The 14,794-nt window shown below is 52.2% G+C and overlaps 2 protein-coding genes across 3 annotated transcripts in view; one reads left to right on the top strand and one right to left on the bottom strand.

Annotated features, from left to right (window-relative positions):
• Positions 1–6,062: 6,062 nt before the first annotated feature.
• SOWAHB (sosondowah ankyrin repeat domain family member B) lies at positions 6,063–9,999 on the bottom strand. The gene is made up of 2 exons (XM_074588749.1): positions 8,617–9,999; positions 6,063–7,977 (listed from the first exon to the last, which is right to left on the bottom strand). Exons 1-2 carry the CDS (start codon positions 9,981–9,983, stop codon positions 7,188–7,190), a joined length of 2,157 nt encoding a protein of 718 aa, XP_074444850.1. The 5' UTR covers positions 9,984–9,999; the 3' UTR covers positions 6,063–7,187.
• A 3,928-nt stretch (positions 10,000–13,927) lies between these two features.
• SEPTIN11 (septin 11) overlaps positions 13,928–14,794 on the top strand; it is a 71,530-nt gene continuing 70,663 nt past the window's right edge. For both annotated transcript variants that reach the window (XM_074588673.1, XM_074588671.1), the window contains exon 1: positions 13,928–14,120. In XM_074588673.1, coding sequence (XP_074444774.1) covers positions 13,980–14,120 — 141 coding nt within the window. In that variant the 5' untranslated portion in view covers positions 13,928–13,979. The remainder of the gene's footprint in view (positions 14,121–14,794) is intronic.

Here is a 14,794-nt window from a genome sequence, read left to right as displayed (position 1 = left end):
TTTCAGGAATATTCAGCACATGCCTAGTGAAGGTCTTCTTGCCTTTGGGGTGACTTGATACCACTTGGCTTGAGCGCAGACTCTGGGGAAGGGACAGGGCCTCACTTAGACATGGGATGTAGTTTCAGGGGTACACTGACACATTTGGGGGCTTAAGTCAGCTTCACAGAACAGGGTCGCACCTTGATTGCCCAGCCTGTGTACGTGGATGCGTGTGTGGGCTGAACCAGAGGTGCTGGCATAGCCGGGGAGGGATATGAAGCAATCCACAGTGACAGGCAGGATTTCCCTTGGGTACAGGCACAGGGAGACTGAAGCTGCAAGAGAGGAAACCAGTGATGGTAGAGGGGAGGGACTGTTGCTGCCCCCGAGCTCTGCAGAGCCTCTGCCAAAGCCCTGCAGGCTGCAAGCGAGCAGCAGCATTTGCTCTTCCTGTGGGCTTCCCCCAGAGAGCCCCTCTCTCTTCCCCAGCCACTATCAGGCTTGCAAACCAACGGGCTCTGAGGACAAACCTTGACCTCATCCTTATCAGCTCCCCATTTTGTTCCAGGGCTAGGAGAAGAGACAAACCACAGTACTAAGCGCTGGGTCCCGGTGGCCAAAGTGCCAAAACAGCAAGGCTGCTGTCAGTGCCTTAGACAAAGGCTGCAGCCCCGTGCGCTCGTTCACCTCTGATAAGAGAGCAGCCCAAATCCTTGCACTTTGGATACCATCACCAGGCAGTGAGAAGAACACAAGGGAGATAGGAAGGGTGAGGTGCTTGTTATGGACGTGAGTACAGCTCTGCGTCCCTGTGTCAATAACACCCCCCATAAACCTGAAAGGTATTTCTTGTCCTCTCTAAGCGAGACTCAAGACCTTCCCATTTCCCCTAAGCTATCTCCTCTGTTTACCGGTGGCATGCAACTCCCATGCGGACTTTGGACAACCTGTGATAACGCCTGCTCTGCGCTTGGCTGTGCAAAGCTATTTGTCCCCTGCGGTGTTATTATGGGACTCCAGGCCCAAGACACATACTAATGCACATTCTTCTCATTCCCACTTTCACTAGAATATTCTGGGATGCATTAAGGACCATAAAACACCTATTTTGGTATCAAATTCATCAGAAAATTCCACAAGTCTAGAGCTGTGTCTCAGAAAAACTGAAAGAAAGACTTAAACAACCATTTTGCCAGAGGCCCGGCAGCAAGGGAGAAGCTGCAGTGACACGTCTTAAAGGATTTTTGGTCATCGCTTCCCATGGCAGCATTAGAAATGCAAACCGAGGCCAGTCCCCACAGACTGAGATGCTTGCATAGAGGAACTTGGGAATAGTTTTGATGGGTGTTTCCTTCAAAACAGAAACTATGACTTCTTAGAAACTTCCCTTTTAAATAGCTTGTGGCCTTTGAACACATAGAACACATCTGCCTAGGAAACACTATCCCACAGAGACAAAAGCATCACAAGTCTTATCAAACTCATCTGCCATGAGCCATTTTGTCCTTTCCTTCAGTGCCATCAGAGCTAAAAAACTAATAGCATGGTAAAGGTGTATTGCACAAACACAGATTTTTTTCTGCTTGTGTTTTACAAACTGGCTGTACAATAGGAAGATCCTGATGGACATTCAGAGCTTAAGTATCTTGACTTTGACAAAATCCAATACACATTTAAAGTACGATGAGCCTTAGGCTTATTTAAACTATCCAGAAACAGATTTGCTCTACCAGATCAAGTTAACTTTCTAATAAAAAAAACCCCATAGCCTACACAAAATCACCCATTTGTGTCTTTGTAGACAAGCTACTGCACTAGGAATTGCTGTGCCTGATGAAGTATTTAACACAGTGGTGCCTCAGCACAAAGCCTCCTATCCATGCACTTAGTGGACCAAACCACTCACCTCCGTAAGGCTACAACACTTCTCCCAGCATCAACCAAAACCAACCCTTCCGTTACAGAAAGGGCTGCATCTTGTTTTCCCCACTCACCACCTCTTAAAGAGATCAAGTTTTTTTAATTTTGATTTTCTGCCCTTTGTAATACCTTCCTTTAGGTGTTGCCCTTGTAGTTTGTAAAGCCTTCCTCTTCGCTGTAAGTCAACAATTCAATGCCTTGCTCTTCAAGTTTGCTACGCTCATGTTTACCGTTTTTTAAGCTTTTCCTAAAAGTGAAGCAAAAAAACATTAGGTGTTTCTGTAGAGTGTTTTGTTGTGCTTGTTTTTTGTTTTTTCAAATTAGCACAACTAAAATACAACCATGTTGCCTTAATCAAAAAACAATACCCAAAAAATTACCTAGTATTTCTTTCTTGTTTCTTCGCCAGCCTGCTTGTCTCCAGATAAGCACCAACAAGACTCTAATCTCCAAAGGAAACCACTATGCATGATAAGAACAAAGCTTTCCCAGCCTCCTTTTATGCAGGTCTTGCCCAGCTCTGAGGCTATATAAGGGGATGGGAACCATTATTTTGTTCAGGTGTGTGTGATTGGGGTCATGTAGGTTAGGGATGAACATTCTTAGGTACTTTTAGATTTTTTGAGATGGGTCTGTTCTGATAGTTTTTATTTTTGAAAAAAAATCAATTTAATAAATTATTTTTTACCTATATTGGGGGAAAAGTATTTTGGTAGCTTAGTTGGATATATTATCATTGAATATTTTTGGTATACGGGTTTAAGGAAATATTTCAAAATATTTTTCTTTCTTTTTATTAATGGTAAAGCAAGTTCTGTTTGTTTAAATAGCCTCATGTTGAGGATAAGGGATATTAATTTAGCTAAACTGAGAATTCAACTTTTAGTGCTTTCCAGTGTGACTCGGTTTCCAAAGACGCTATTTTTTTTCCCCCAGAGGGCTAACAATTCTCATTTTAATGGGGAAACGTAGGCTAGAGAAAACTGTACAGTTAAGTGGGGTTTTTTATTGTTGTAAAACCCACCCTGCGAACTTGCCATCTGGTACTACTTACAGTAAATGCAGTCATGAGAAATTCTAGTTAGTACAAGATTTAGTAGCCGTTGGGGTTGTCTCATTACTTGTTAAAAGCGTGCAAGATATTCTTCTTACTGTGGAGTTGTACGTAAACTATTTAAGTCAAATGGTATTTGTCACAGAAGAAAAAAAGTGCATTTTGTGTGAGGGACTCTGTGTTTGGGGGTTTTTGTTTCTTTGTTTTGGGGTTTTTTTTAGTCCTACAAGTTTTCTTTCTCATTGCTTCAGAAAGTGCTGTGATGCGAAGGATGTCCTGGCCATTAGCTTAAGTTAGCAATGTTCTGCTGTATTGCTCATCCGCTTTGCCCGAGAACACTTTTTTAATTGCATAAAAGCCTCTTGAGTCATTTGAGCTGGGATCCCGCCATTGCTCTAGTATTTGGTCCTTGTCCAGAGGCTTGTAAAAAAACAAAACTGAAACATGGCAACTTGCTGCTCTCAGGTTGGGAGGCGCAGTGTGTGTTTGTAGATGGGAAGCTTTGATTTGCTGGGTGGGAGGAGCTTCCTGTCTTCAAAGAATAGCTCGGCCACAAAACTGGACTCACTTAAATTAACACACTGCCCGTTCTGTGCTGTGTTTACCCCATTCGGCATGAATGATTGCCAGTTTAAGTGCTAGTCTTGCAAACTGCTGGGGTTTGAGAGTCCATTGTATTGGCTTAAGGGACCAAGACCCTGTAGGTAAAGGACAGTTGGTGACTAACGAAGAGACTTCATTAATAGCTGAACAATCGCATCTGACTGCCAGCTTACCTGTGCAACTTCTGTTAGTAAAGGCTGCAGCATGAGTCTAATCAGAGCCACAATTTGGATACATAATTGAGACCTTAACAGAAGCCGCATGAATCAAGATCAACATCCAGCTCTGCTGTGCTGTCTGCTTTTAGCAATCCAACGAGTGGGTGGGAAAGCATGTGCTCCAGGAGCAGGGAGGTGGTGAGAAGCGGGGTACTGTGCTTTCAGGGTGGCCCTTACCATAACTTCGTAAGGCTCGGAGTTTGCGGGCTTGCCAGTATGTGATGGGCAAAGGCTACTGAGTGAAAAAACACTCCTTCTCCTTTGAAGGACGTAGTTTTCAGAGTGCAAAGCAGTTGGTTAGAGATAAGCATTGGAGAGCAGAGGGATGGACTTTATCATCATCAGCCGTCAAGTGGGAGGTGTGTTTTCAAAAGCAATGAGAGGAGAGGGCAGAGTCCTGCTGTGCGTTAATCCATGACATGTCCTCTGTTTCAGGGTGGTGCAAAATCAGATGCCTGGATTGGGTGTGAGGCAAGGAGCCACGTCCACCTGCAATGAGGAAACAGCAGCGTGCACGGGTGTGGAAGGGGCCAGGCAGGCTGAAGAGTAAGTAGCAAAGGAGGTCAGGAGCGCTTTGAAACCGAGATGCTCAGGCTACGTGTGTGTGTATCCAGGGGTGGATTGTTCCCGGGGGACTGGACCTACCATGTCTGCATCGCCCTGCCTGCCTGATGCTCCAGGGCGGCAGTGTGATTCCTCCGGGCACAGCTGACGAAAGATCTGTCTCTGCCTTCCACAATGGGCTGGAGCTGGGTTTCACCCTGTCCCTTGCATATTTCACCAGCAGAAAACTTGGAGGATGAGGCTTTCCTTGGGTTAAAAGATTGGTTTTTCCCATTTGCAGTAAATGACAGCTTTTAAAAAGTGAGGTGTGGGAGCTGTGCAGTATTACCAATGTTAGCAGTCCAAAAACTCCAAAGTGATCTTAGGGTGATAAATCAGAGTGAATGGATCCAGACAGGAAAGGCTTTTTTGCAGTTTCAGACTTCCTAAGGGTTGCTTTATAATTGAAAAATTGGAGAAAGCAGCTTGTCTGTGTCATCTCAACAGGGGAGCAAACAGTGGTCACAAAATGATTTCACAGCTCGTTGTTAGACTGCTGAACTAAATACTGCTAGGGAGAGAAAACTGCCCTGAAAAAAAGATGACAGACAAGGTCTGCAACAGCGTGCAGAAAAAAAAAGAGCTACTTAGATTTGCGTCATGGAGAAAGGTCATGGAAAGGCTGTAAAATGAGACTCCCAAGGTAGCACTGTCCTTCTCAGTCTTTGTCTTAGCAACACTGGAGATAGTAAGGGGAAAACCTTATTCTTTGGAAGCTGTAGATGGCTGTGGAGCAAAAGTGCGCTTTAGTCAGCTCACAAACTTCTCTCATTTGGGGTTTCTTCCCTCAAGAAAAAGTAAAGGCTCTGGTGGCGTCCCTGTTATCCCCTGTCAACAGGTTGCCTTTAAGACCATCTGGCTGAGATTTGTGCAAGGCTTTAGCTAGCCCTTTCCCGAGGGAGCCTGGTGCATGATGTGAATTGTGGCAACGGCTCTGAATGTGGTGGAAAAGACTTCGGCATTTTACCGGGCAACAGCCACTTTGCATGTTGGTGTTGATCTACACTATAACCCCCAGGCTGAATCTAAGAGGAAGGGAGATACGTAGGATTCCTTCTGCTGTGGGGGAGTCCTAGGGGACTCTCCAGGTGTCCACGCCAATGGCTCGGAGGCCACATCAGTGTTGAATTTCTTAGGAGTTCAAGCTTGTGTTGCCCTCTCAGAGGGGAATGATCATTCACAGGACGCTGCCTTGGTTTACTGATCTCTTTCCCCTGTAAAAAGAGAAAACCAGGCTGCGAAAAGGCCACAACCTTTTGTGGTCACAGAGGCAGAGCAGCTTCCCTTCTGCAGGAAAGAATTCCTCCCTCAAATAAACCCCAAGCAAAGCGGAGACCTCAATTAGTGCTTAAGCAAGGACTCGAGGCATTCCCCGGCGTGCGTGTTATGCAAGGGTCAGGTTCTGCTGCCCTGATTCCCGTTCCTCCCCGAAACTGCAGGCATTTAGGCACATGCTTCAAATACATGAGCAGTCCCACCGACCGCACTGGTCTGCCCCAAAGCATCCCGCTGGAGCAGAGCCAGCAGCCCTGGGATTCACAAGCACTGACACCCGCTGGTCCTATATCTGGGTCCACCCAGCAGCAGCATCAACCAGGCAGTGATGTACCCCTGTCCCATCTGTCTTAGCTCTCTTCCTGCCTTCATAAAGGATCTATAGGAGAGACAGATTAGGTGCAAGATTAATTTATTGCAATTTTTGACTGTATAGAAGCTCATTTATGCTAAACCAGAGAGCAGAGTGTGTTATAGGACCCACGTAATCCAGTGAGATTCCTAAAGCCAGTTTATTTGTAAACTCTCAGGAATGACTGTGCTGGACATCTCTTTCCCCACACCTGGACCCCCAATCCCACCCATTCCCATTGCATAAACATCTACTAGGCAATTTGGGGATGGGGTCTCTGGGGAAATGCAGCTCTGGTTATGAAACTGCCTTCCCCCTACAAGCTTGGGACCTGTATTGTGGTTACAGCTCCTTTTCTGCCCAACTCAGATTCCTACAGCAACGCTTTCCATCCCCAGGCATGGGAACAGAGCTCTAGCCGCAATGTGGGTACCACTTCCTAGTCCTGCGGTGCGAGGAAAGAGACTGGAGGTGCAGGATGGAGGGGGCGGTATCGGTGCTGCCGGGCAGTCACGGGGAGGAGCAGGGCTGCGGTGCTGCCCTGCATTCCTTTCTGTATGGCCTGGTGGGCAAGACAGCTGAGAAATGGAGTGGGTGTGTTACACCCTCCCCTACTCGGGGCTTGCTCTCTGAGGACTTGCTGGAAGGCTGGACCTTGATCAACTGCATTTTTAAAAGCAGGTCTCGTCCTTAATCTGCTGGGATTAAAAAGGGATGCAGTAGTCTTAGCTACTCCCCAGAATTTAGGCGGTGTAAACAAGTGTTTTGCAAACCCCAGGACCCACAACAATCTGCCACTGTAAGCAAAAGCAAGCGCGCCGTCCTGGTTGGGGCCAGGCTGTGAGCTTCACACCGGAGTTTGAGACCCCAGACCCGTGGTGCCACTAATGCTGGTGATTGTCACTGCACCCAGCAGCTGGTGCCTGCCCTGTGGAGTGGGTAGGATTTGCCTACCGAGGGTTCAGATGTGCTTCCAGCAGAGTCGTTGCATCCACTCGCTGGTAGAAAAGAGAGAAATGGGAGGGAAGGCAGAGAGGCTCAGACAACGGGTTCATTGGATTAATTTAAAAGTGCATTATTCAACAGGTTCAATCTGTTTCACAGCTTTTTTTCTGCTTGGCTGGCTTCCTCTTGCGGGATGGCCACCGAGGTCCCATCTCCACTGGCAGGGAGCTGTCTCTCAGTCACTCTCGCTGAGGGTTCGGTGGGATGCTGCCCCACGGCCGTGCTGTGGCCTGAGGCAGGCAGGCAGTGCTGCCCTGCCAGCAGGCAGCGAGACCTTGCTGGCGGAGGACACGCTGCGGGCCAGGGGCTGCGTGGGGAACATAATTGTGCCTCGGGGTGCCTCCAGGAGCTGCCAGATCTCCCCCGAGGTAGAGCTGCCCAAATACTCCCAGGGCCGGCGCCCGTTGCTGTCTCGTACTTGGACCTGGCACCCCAGCTGCAGCACCAGCACCTTGATGACAAGCTGGTGGCCGTGTATGGCAGCCAGGTGCAGTGGAGTGTACCCGCAGCCTGAGCGGGCATCCACGTCCAGGGCCAGCCCAGCCTGCCGTGCCGCTGCTGCCAGTTCCTGCAGGCCTGGCCCGTCTCCGTGCTTGGCTAGCCAGTGAAGGACCGTGAAGCCTGACATGAAGTCCCGCTGCAGGGCCAGCTCCGGGTCTTCCAGGAAAAGCCCCCGCACCTGAGCCCAGCGCCCTGCTGACACCGCTACTAGCCAGGCATGCTCCCGCTGCCCCAGCGGCACCGACAGCCCCCGGCTTGGGACATTCCTAGGGCAGCTCTTGGAGGGCATGATGCGGGGCTGCTGCCTGTTGTCATCTGGCAGCGATGGGGGGATGCCCTGTACCTCAAGCCAAGCAAGCTGGCACCTGATGCTCCTGAAGACAGGCAGCGGTGCTCGGGGGCTGCTCTCTGGGGCTTGGGGCCCCACAAGGCCCTGTGCTGGCAGCAAGGACTGGGATAGGGGTGGCCCGGCAGGGGGTGGCTGCAGGGACCAGGATGGGGGTGCCTGGGTGAGGGATTGTGGTGGGGATTGGGATGGAGATGGCCTGGCAGGGGGTGGCTGCAGGGACCAGGATGGGGGTGCCTGGGTGGGGGACAGGGGTGGGGATTGGGATGGAGGTGGCTGCAGGGACCAGGATGAGGGTGCCTGGGTGGGGGATTGTGGTGGGGATGGGGATGGGGGTGGTTGCAGGGACCAGGATGGGGGTGCTTGCGTGGGGGATTGTGGTGGGGATGGGGACGGGGACGGGGGTGGGGGTGGTTGCAGGGACCAGGATGGGGGTGCTTGCGTGGGGGATTGTGGTGGGGATGGGGACGGGGATGGGGGTGGTTGCAGGGACCAGGATGGGGGTGCTTGCGTGGGGGATTGTGGTGGGGATGGGGGTGGCCTGGCAGGGGGTGTCTGCAGGGACCAGGATGGGGGTGCCTGGGTGGGGGATTGTGGTGGGGATGGGGGTGGCTGCAGGGACCAGGATGGGGGTGCTTTGGTGGGGGACTGTGGTGGGGATGGGGGTGGCCTGGCAAGGGATGGCTGCAGAGGCCAGCATGGGGGTGCCCAGGTGGGGGATTGTGGTGGCAATTGGGATGGCCTAGTGGGGGCCAGCACCCCAGAACGTGATGGCAGTGGCAGGGTTTGGTATAGATGCAGCAGCAGGGCTTGAGATTGTGTTGGTCCGTTTGGGTTCAGCACCCTGGATCCCCTCGGCGGGGATGGGGATAGCCTGGTGGGGAGTTGCTGGAGGGACCTGGACTGTGCTGGGGGCAGCCGGGTGGAGGGCAGCACGTGTGGGCCCGGTAAAAGCGGGGGGGATGGGGAGCGGCTGGTGGGGAGAGTCTGCAGGGAGCGGGACAGGGGCAGCACCCCGGGGGCAGGCAGCAACGGTGGGGGCCGGGCCGGCGGTGGCTCGGGGAGAGGTGGCCGTGGAGACTGGGACAGGGGCGGCTCGGCGTGGGACAGCACCCTGGGACCCGATGGCAGCGGCAGGGACTGGGATGGTCCGGTGGGGGGCCGCCCCCCTGGGTCTGCTGAGGGTGGTGGGGCCTTCAGTAGGGGCGTCCTGGTGGGGGGCTGTGGCGGAGACCGGGGCTGAGGCAGCCTGTCGGGGGGCAGGACCCCGCGACCCGATGGCAGTGGCAGGGACTGGGCTGGGGGCGGCCCTCTAGGGCGTTGCGGTGGTAGGGACCCGAACAGGGCTGACCCGGTGGGAGGTAGCACCCCGGGCCCCGGCGGTAGCGGTGGCGACCGGGAGCGGGAGGGTCTGCCGGCGGGCGGCTGCAGGGTCTGGTACGGGGGCGGTCCGGCGCGGGTCAGCGCCCCAGGACCCGACGGCAGCGCCGGGGACCGGGAGTGGGGTGGCCCGTGGGGGTGAAGCGCCCAAGCGCCCAGCGGCCGGGTCCGGTACGGGGGCGGCTGCGCGGGGGGCGGCGGCGGGGAAGGGGAGCGGGGCGGCCCGGCGGGGGTCGGCGGCGCCCCGGGGCCCGGCGCGGGGGGGGCGGCGGCAGCGCGGCGAGCCCGGCGGCACTCGCAGCAGGGGCCGCCGCGGCCCCGAGCGGCACAGCCCCCCGCGACGGAGACCCCCGGGGGCTGCCCGTCGCCGGGCCGCCCCTTTTCCGCCGCCTCCCCTCGTGGGGCGCGCCGCCGGTCGGGGTCGCGTCGGGGCGGCGGCGGCGGCTCCTTCTCTTCCTCCTCCTGCTGTTCCTGCGGTGGCGGCAGCTCCTCATCGAGGAGGTCGCGGTACCTGCGGCGGAGGACGATGTCCTTGGAGGCGCCGGGGGCGGTGGCGGGGTGGACGGTGGCCAGGGAGTTGACGAGGCTCTTGAAGTATTCGCGGCGCTCCCGCCGCTGCTGCTCCGTCAGCGCCGGGTCGCGGAGGAAGCGCTGGAAGTGTCGGAGCAGCGCCGTGTTGGGGGCTCGCCCCCCGGCTCCCCAGAGGAAGTCCAGCACGGCCTCCTGGCTCAGCTCCCGCGCCATGCTCCGGGCCTGCCGGCTCTCGGTATTCCACCTCGGTGCTCGGCGCTGCACACAGGTGCGCGGCGCTGCAGCCGGGGAAACCCGCCTCCTGCCTCGCCTCGCCGCCTCCTCCTCCTCCTCCTTCGCAGCCGGGCCAACCCCCCCCCCGCCCCGGTTGCCTTTGTCCGGGGTGGTGGCCCGTGGGGTGACAGCGGTGAGAAACGGTGGCGGTGAAGGAGGGAAGCAGGACAGAGGGGCTGGAGGAGCCTTGCTAGTGCTTCCAGAAGTGCGAGGCTAATTTGTTGCTGTGCGGTGAGGAGAAAGAGCTCTTTATCTGTCATTATGTCAGTGAACGAATAGGAGGCAATGAGCACAAATCGAAATAGAAGAAATTCCTCTTGCGTGTGAGGGAAAACTCTTTCGCAGTGAGGATGGTCAAGTACTGGAGCAGGCTGACTGGAGGCGTGGTCTCCACGCTCACAGACATTCAAAGCTCATTGAGTGCATGCAATCCTGCTCTGTGTGACCCTGCCTGAGCAGGGGCTGGACCAGACCGTCTCCAGAGGCGCCTTCCAGCCTGAACCGCTCTGTGATTCTGAGACTTAGCCAATAAAGACACGTGAATGTGATGTGGTTCAGGGTGGCTGTTATTACAAGTATGTGGTATTGTACCCATGTACAACAACCACACACAAATACCAAGAGTGCCTGAAGTCAAATTGTATCTCACATCATCTCTGCTTTCACTGTGTGGCTGAGGTAGGTAGGACACGTGTTGTACTAGAGTGGGGGTCTAATGTTGTCCTGTATTGCTAATGCTGTTATCACGAGTGTGTACGTTACAGCCCAGAGGGATGGATAAGAGCAGCGCCCCAGTGGGCAACGTGCCCCATATACACCAAACAAATGACAGCCCCTGCCCCAAGGAGTTTGGGGAGCAAATAGCGGGTGGGAAGTGTGGGAGAGACGGTGTGCTGGGTTTTCTGTTTTACAGTCAGGGAACGGAGTCGTAGAGGGGCTGAGCTCAATATAGACTCACTGGCGTTGAAGAGGTCTGGATCAGGCCGTAAGTCACGCTTTAGGAATCATCTCTACTGCAGGCTCCTGGCTATCCATAAATATTTTTAGTTGCCAGTCATCTAGGCAGCTGGAACGTCCTCCAGCCCGCTGCACACCCAGAAGCGTACGCAACCTTCCCAAACCTGGGCAGAGATTGCAATAGATGGTACCTACAGGCTTGTGATTTCCGTTTCGGTAACACAAAACCTTAGGATAACTTTCAAGGTTCAGACTCTGCAAACACATGCAAGAATGGATGTGTGCGGCAGTGTTGCTCTCGGGTAAGCGAGCTACGCAGGTCTGTGCTTTTGGGTTGCCGACCCTGGACCGTTATTTTCTCCCAAAGTACGTTATCACGCCAGTTTGCAGGACAAATTGCCCCGTGGAGCTGCAGGATGCTAAATTGCAACGGCTGGAGTGGTGGGAGCAGCCCTAAAAGAAACTTTCAAGTTTCTAGGTAAGAAGTTACAGTTTCGGCAATGTATCAGAAAAGTCTTCCAGTGTGCCAAGGTTTGGGTTGCTCGGCTGGCACAGCACGAGAAACTGCAGCACGTGCTCCGCCGCGTCTTGCTTTTGGCTTTCCCTGTGGTGTATATCGTAGGAGAGTGTGGCTACATCCCATCAGTGGTGTTCACCTGAGTAGGGTGCAGGTGCTGGGAAGAAGGTAAGGCTTATGTTAATATTTTATCATTTTGTACATGCTTTGAGTACGGTTCTTGAAGGCGTAAATACCTTTCTTCCTCTTCTTCTGATGAGCCCTGAATTGCAGTCACAACTCTGTGTTCGATAGCAGCACGCTCTCAGGGGAAGCGGTTAGATGAAATGAATGGAGCATAATGATATAATTGTGACCACAAATAAGAGAGGAGGGTAGACTGTGAAGATAAAAAATCTGAGTAAATAGCAGTGGCAAATGACAGCACTACTATGAAAGTGTTGTTTTGGTTTAATGGACTAAGGCGTAAGCAGGAGGCTTTCCATGATATCATATTTTCATTTAAACACCCTTGGAGCTATTACCTCGCTTACTATAAGGCTAGCTTTGACTTAAAAAATAGAGGTTTTTCTCCTGAGCAATGTCAGCTCTCACCCTGTAAACTTATTTATTGAATTAGTGAAGCACACTCAGGTAACATTAAATGTTACCTGAAGTACTTGCAGGCCTGAGACCAGCACTAAGTACTGATGCTTTTGCATTGCTGAGGTTGGACAAGCCTCACTGAGCTTGCTTGAGTGAAACGGGTTAAACAAACGTGTCTCACTTGACGGTCACTACTGGCTGGGAGCGTGTTGCTTACGGGATAGCTTGGGCGATGGACAATAATACAGCAGTTGGTTGTAACCCGTTTGGTTACGACCGTCTGTTGATACCCTTTGTAGGCACGTTCCAAAAAGTCTGCTGAAGGCGTAGCTCACATTGATTCAGAGGCAGACCAAATGCTGGCACGCGTCTCCTCCCTTACAGCCTGAGCCGCAAATCACATTTGGGGATTAAGGGGGTGTAATGCCGCATGCGGGCAAGGAGAAGTGCAGTCCTGTTACCTGGGGTCGCTTCGTTGCCTGCTTCATGCTGAGAGGTTTAAAGAGATTCTTGTTTCCCCTTGTGCTCTAATGATTTACCCTGTCTGCAAATTGGTTGCTTTTGGCTGTGGGTAGGAGCCTTCAGGATGGCTGAATTTACCCCAGTCTTGCCCTCTTTGGGAGTTCAGGACACGGCAGGTCTCTTGATTCTTTGGGTGAAATTTGACTAAGTTGTGGGCAGTGCTAATCGCAAAATCGAGGCAGGATCAAGTGTTGCTTCAACATTTTAAAAAAAAAAAAAAAGCCCAACACTTAGTCTTGTAGCTTCCTATTGTTGTGCAAGAAGATATTGCCTTTAGGAAACTATATACCCATGTTTGGTTTTAAACAGGAGGTAAGTTAACCCAAGTTCTGTGTCTACTTGTGTATTTTCTCATCCCATGGGATCTGACAAATTTGCTTGCGGCTGACACAAAAGGTTATTAAAGCATTGACGTGCCGTATCTGCAAAACGAGGCAAAAAAACTTTGGAAAAATGGGAAGGGTTCGCACAGGGTCCCTAGAATGAGGGACTGGCAATTCCCTTTGCACGGGTACCAATTTGTTAGCAGCAGTTATGAAACTTTCAGGAGCGAGGGGTCCGCTTCTTCCCGCTGAGCACTAGGAATGCAAGGAACTGTGCTCGCTGAGATCTAGAAAGATTGCAGAACATTTATTTGGCTTGATGTGGGTTTTTTTTCCTCCTTCTCTTTCAGCATGAACAGCCGTACCCAGGGAGGTCTGTATGCATGAGTATTGCGGAGAAAACTCGGCCACGGATCTTCCAGCTTCGAGCCAAGGAAGGACGTGGTGAGTCACGTTAGAGTTTTGCAAACGTAGAAGATCTTTGTATTAGTTAAATTACGCTGATGCAGGAGTATCATGCATGCCTCGAATTCAGAGAAGGCGAAGCTAGGTCTGCCTCACCCACAGGTGCAACAAAGGTAGCTCTTTAGATACGATCATCATCAGGTTTCCACTAGAGGTTGCACTGGTCCGAGCACATTTCCCAGCACAGGCCCGCTCAGCACCTCCTCACCTGGAGCCATGCATGCGGGAGGAATTTGCTACGAGAGCAAGAACATGAGTCTCATACAGCAGCCTCCCCAGGATATTAGCAGTAACGCCTAACGCATTGGTGTAATAAATGTACCGCATCAACTATGCTTGCAAAATTTTACTGGTAGACACCCCATTAGTGTTTTTTGGTGTAGCAGCTTTGCTAATGATGGCTGCACCTGTGCCCAGTTAAGGGCTGCTGCCCCAGGTGCAGATCCTTAGCCCTAAGTGAGCAGCAGTGCTAGATAGTGCTCGCGTGCTGCCTTTGGCTGCTTTTCAGTCTGGGGGCTGCAGGAACAGGCACCGCTCTGAAATACCAGCTCCTGATTCCTTCAAAACATGATAAAAAGAGCTGCAGGAAGGATGCAACTCAACTTTGTAGATCTCTACAGTCAGCCGCGTGTTTCTTCGTGGACGTACCAAAATGGCTTTTGGAATGGAAAGGTAAAGGCTGGCTTTAGGTTGAAGTGTGTTCAAACTGTAAGTGTACTGCTGAGGTCTGCTTGGGTCGTTTATTTGTAGCAGATGTTCTCAGCTTTTATCCTTTTGGCTTATTTGCTTTGATTCTGTGGGTGTTCACATAAGGGTCTTGCTCTGGTATGCCTGTAAGTCAACATGTTCTGCGTTTGTGGGGTAAATCAGGTCCCTGTCTTTCGGAGAACCTTTTGGGGTTTTACGCCGTTTGGTTTTGTAGACTTTTGGGTTTTTATGCCTTGCGAAACCACGCAGTATCTGACCCAGCAGGGCCCTTCCTTCATTGCTGCCTTGGTTGAAAGACTTGTGAGCAGACATGTCGAATTTAGTTGTAAGACTTCCACCTTTGCAGGTAAAAGCGTGTCATGCTTAACGTCAGGGTGTTAAGCATTTTGTCATTTGGGAGCAGCAAGAAGCCAGCTGTGCTTCACTTCATCCATGGAAATGACTTACTGGATCAGGAGAGCAACTGGCCACTGGGGCTGTTATTTTGGTTTACTCAACTTGTTTGAAAATGGAGTATGGGGGTGCTTGGCAGGGGGGGAAAGCTCGGAGAAACAAGGGGAATGAGGTCCCTGCATTGTTATACGAGGGCACTGGGGGCTCCTGATGGCAAACAGCCCCAGCTGTGGGAGCTCCTGCCTGACTCCCTGTTGCAAATCCCCGTTCTCCTTAACCGA

This window comes from Larus michahellis, chromosome 5 (genome assembly GCF_964199755.1).
Source record: "Larus michahellis chromosome 5, bLarMic1.1, whole genome shotgun sequence".
Taxonomy (NCBI): domain Eukaryota; kingdom Metazoa; phylum Chordata; class Aves; order Charadriiformes; family Laridae; genus Larus; species Larus michahellis.
The sequence above is the reverse complement of the archived record's forward strand: the minus strand, read 5'-3'. Positions and strand labels throughout refer to the sequence as shown.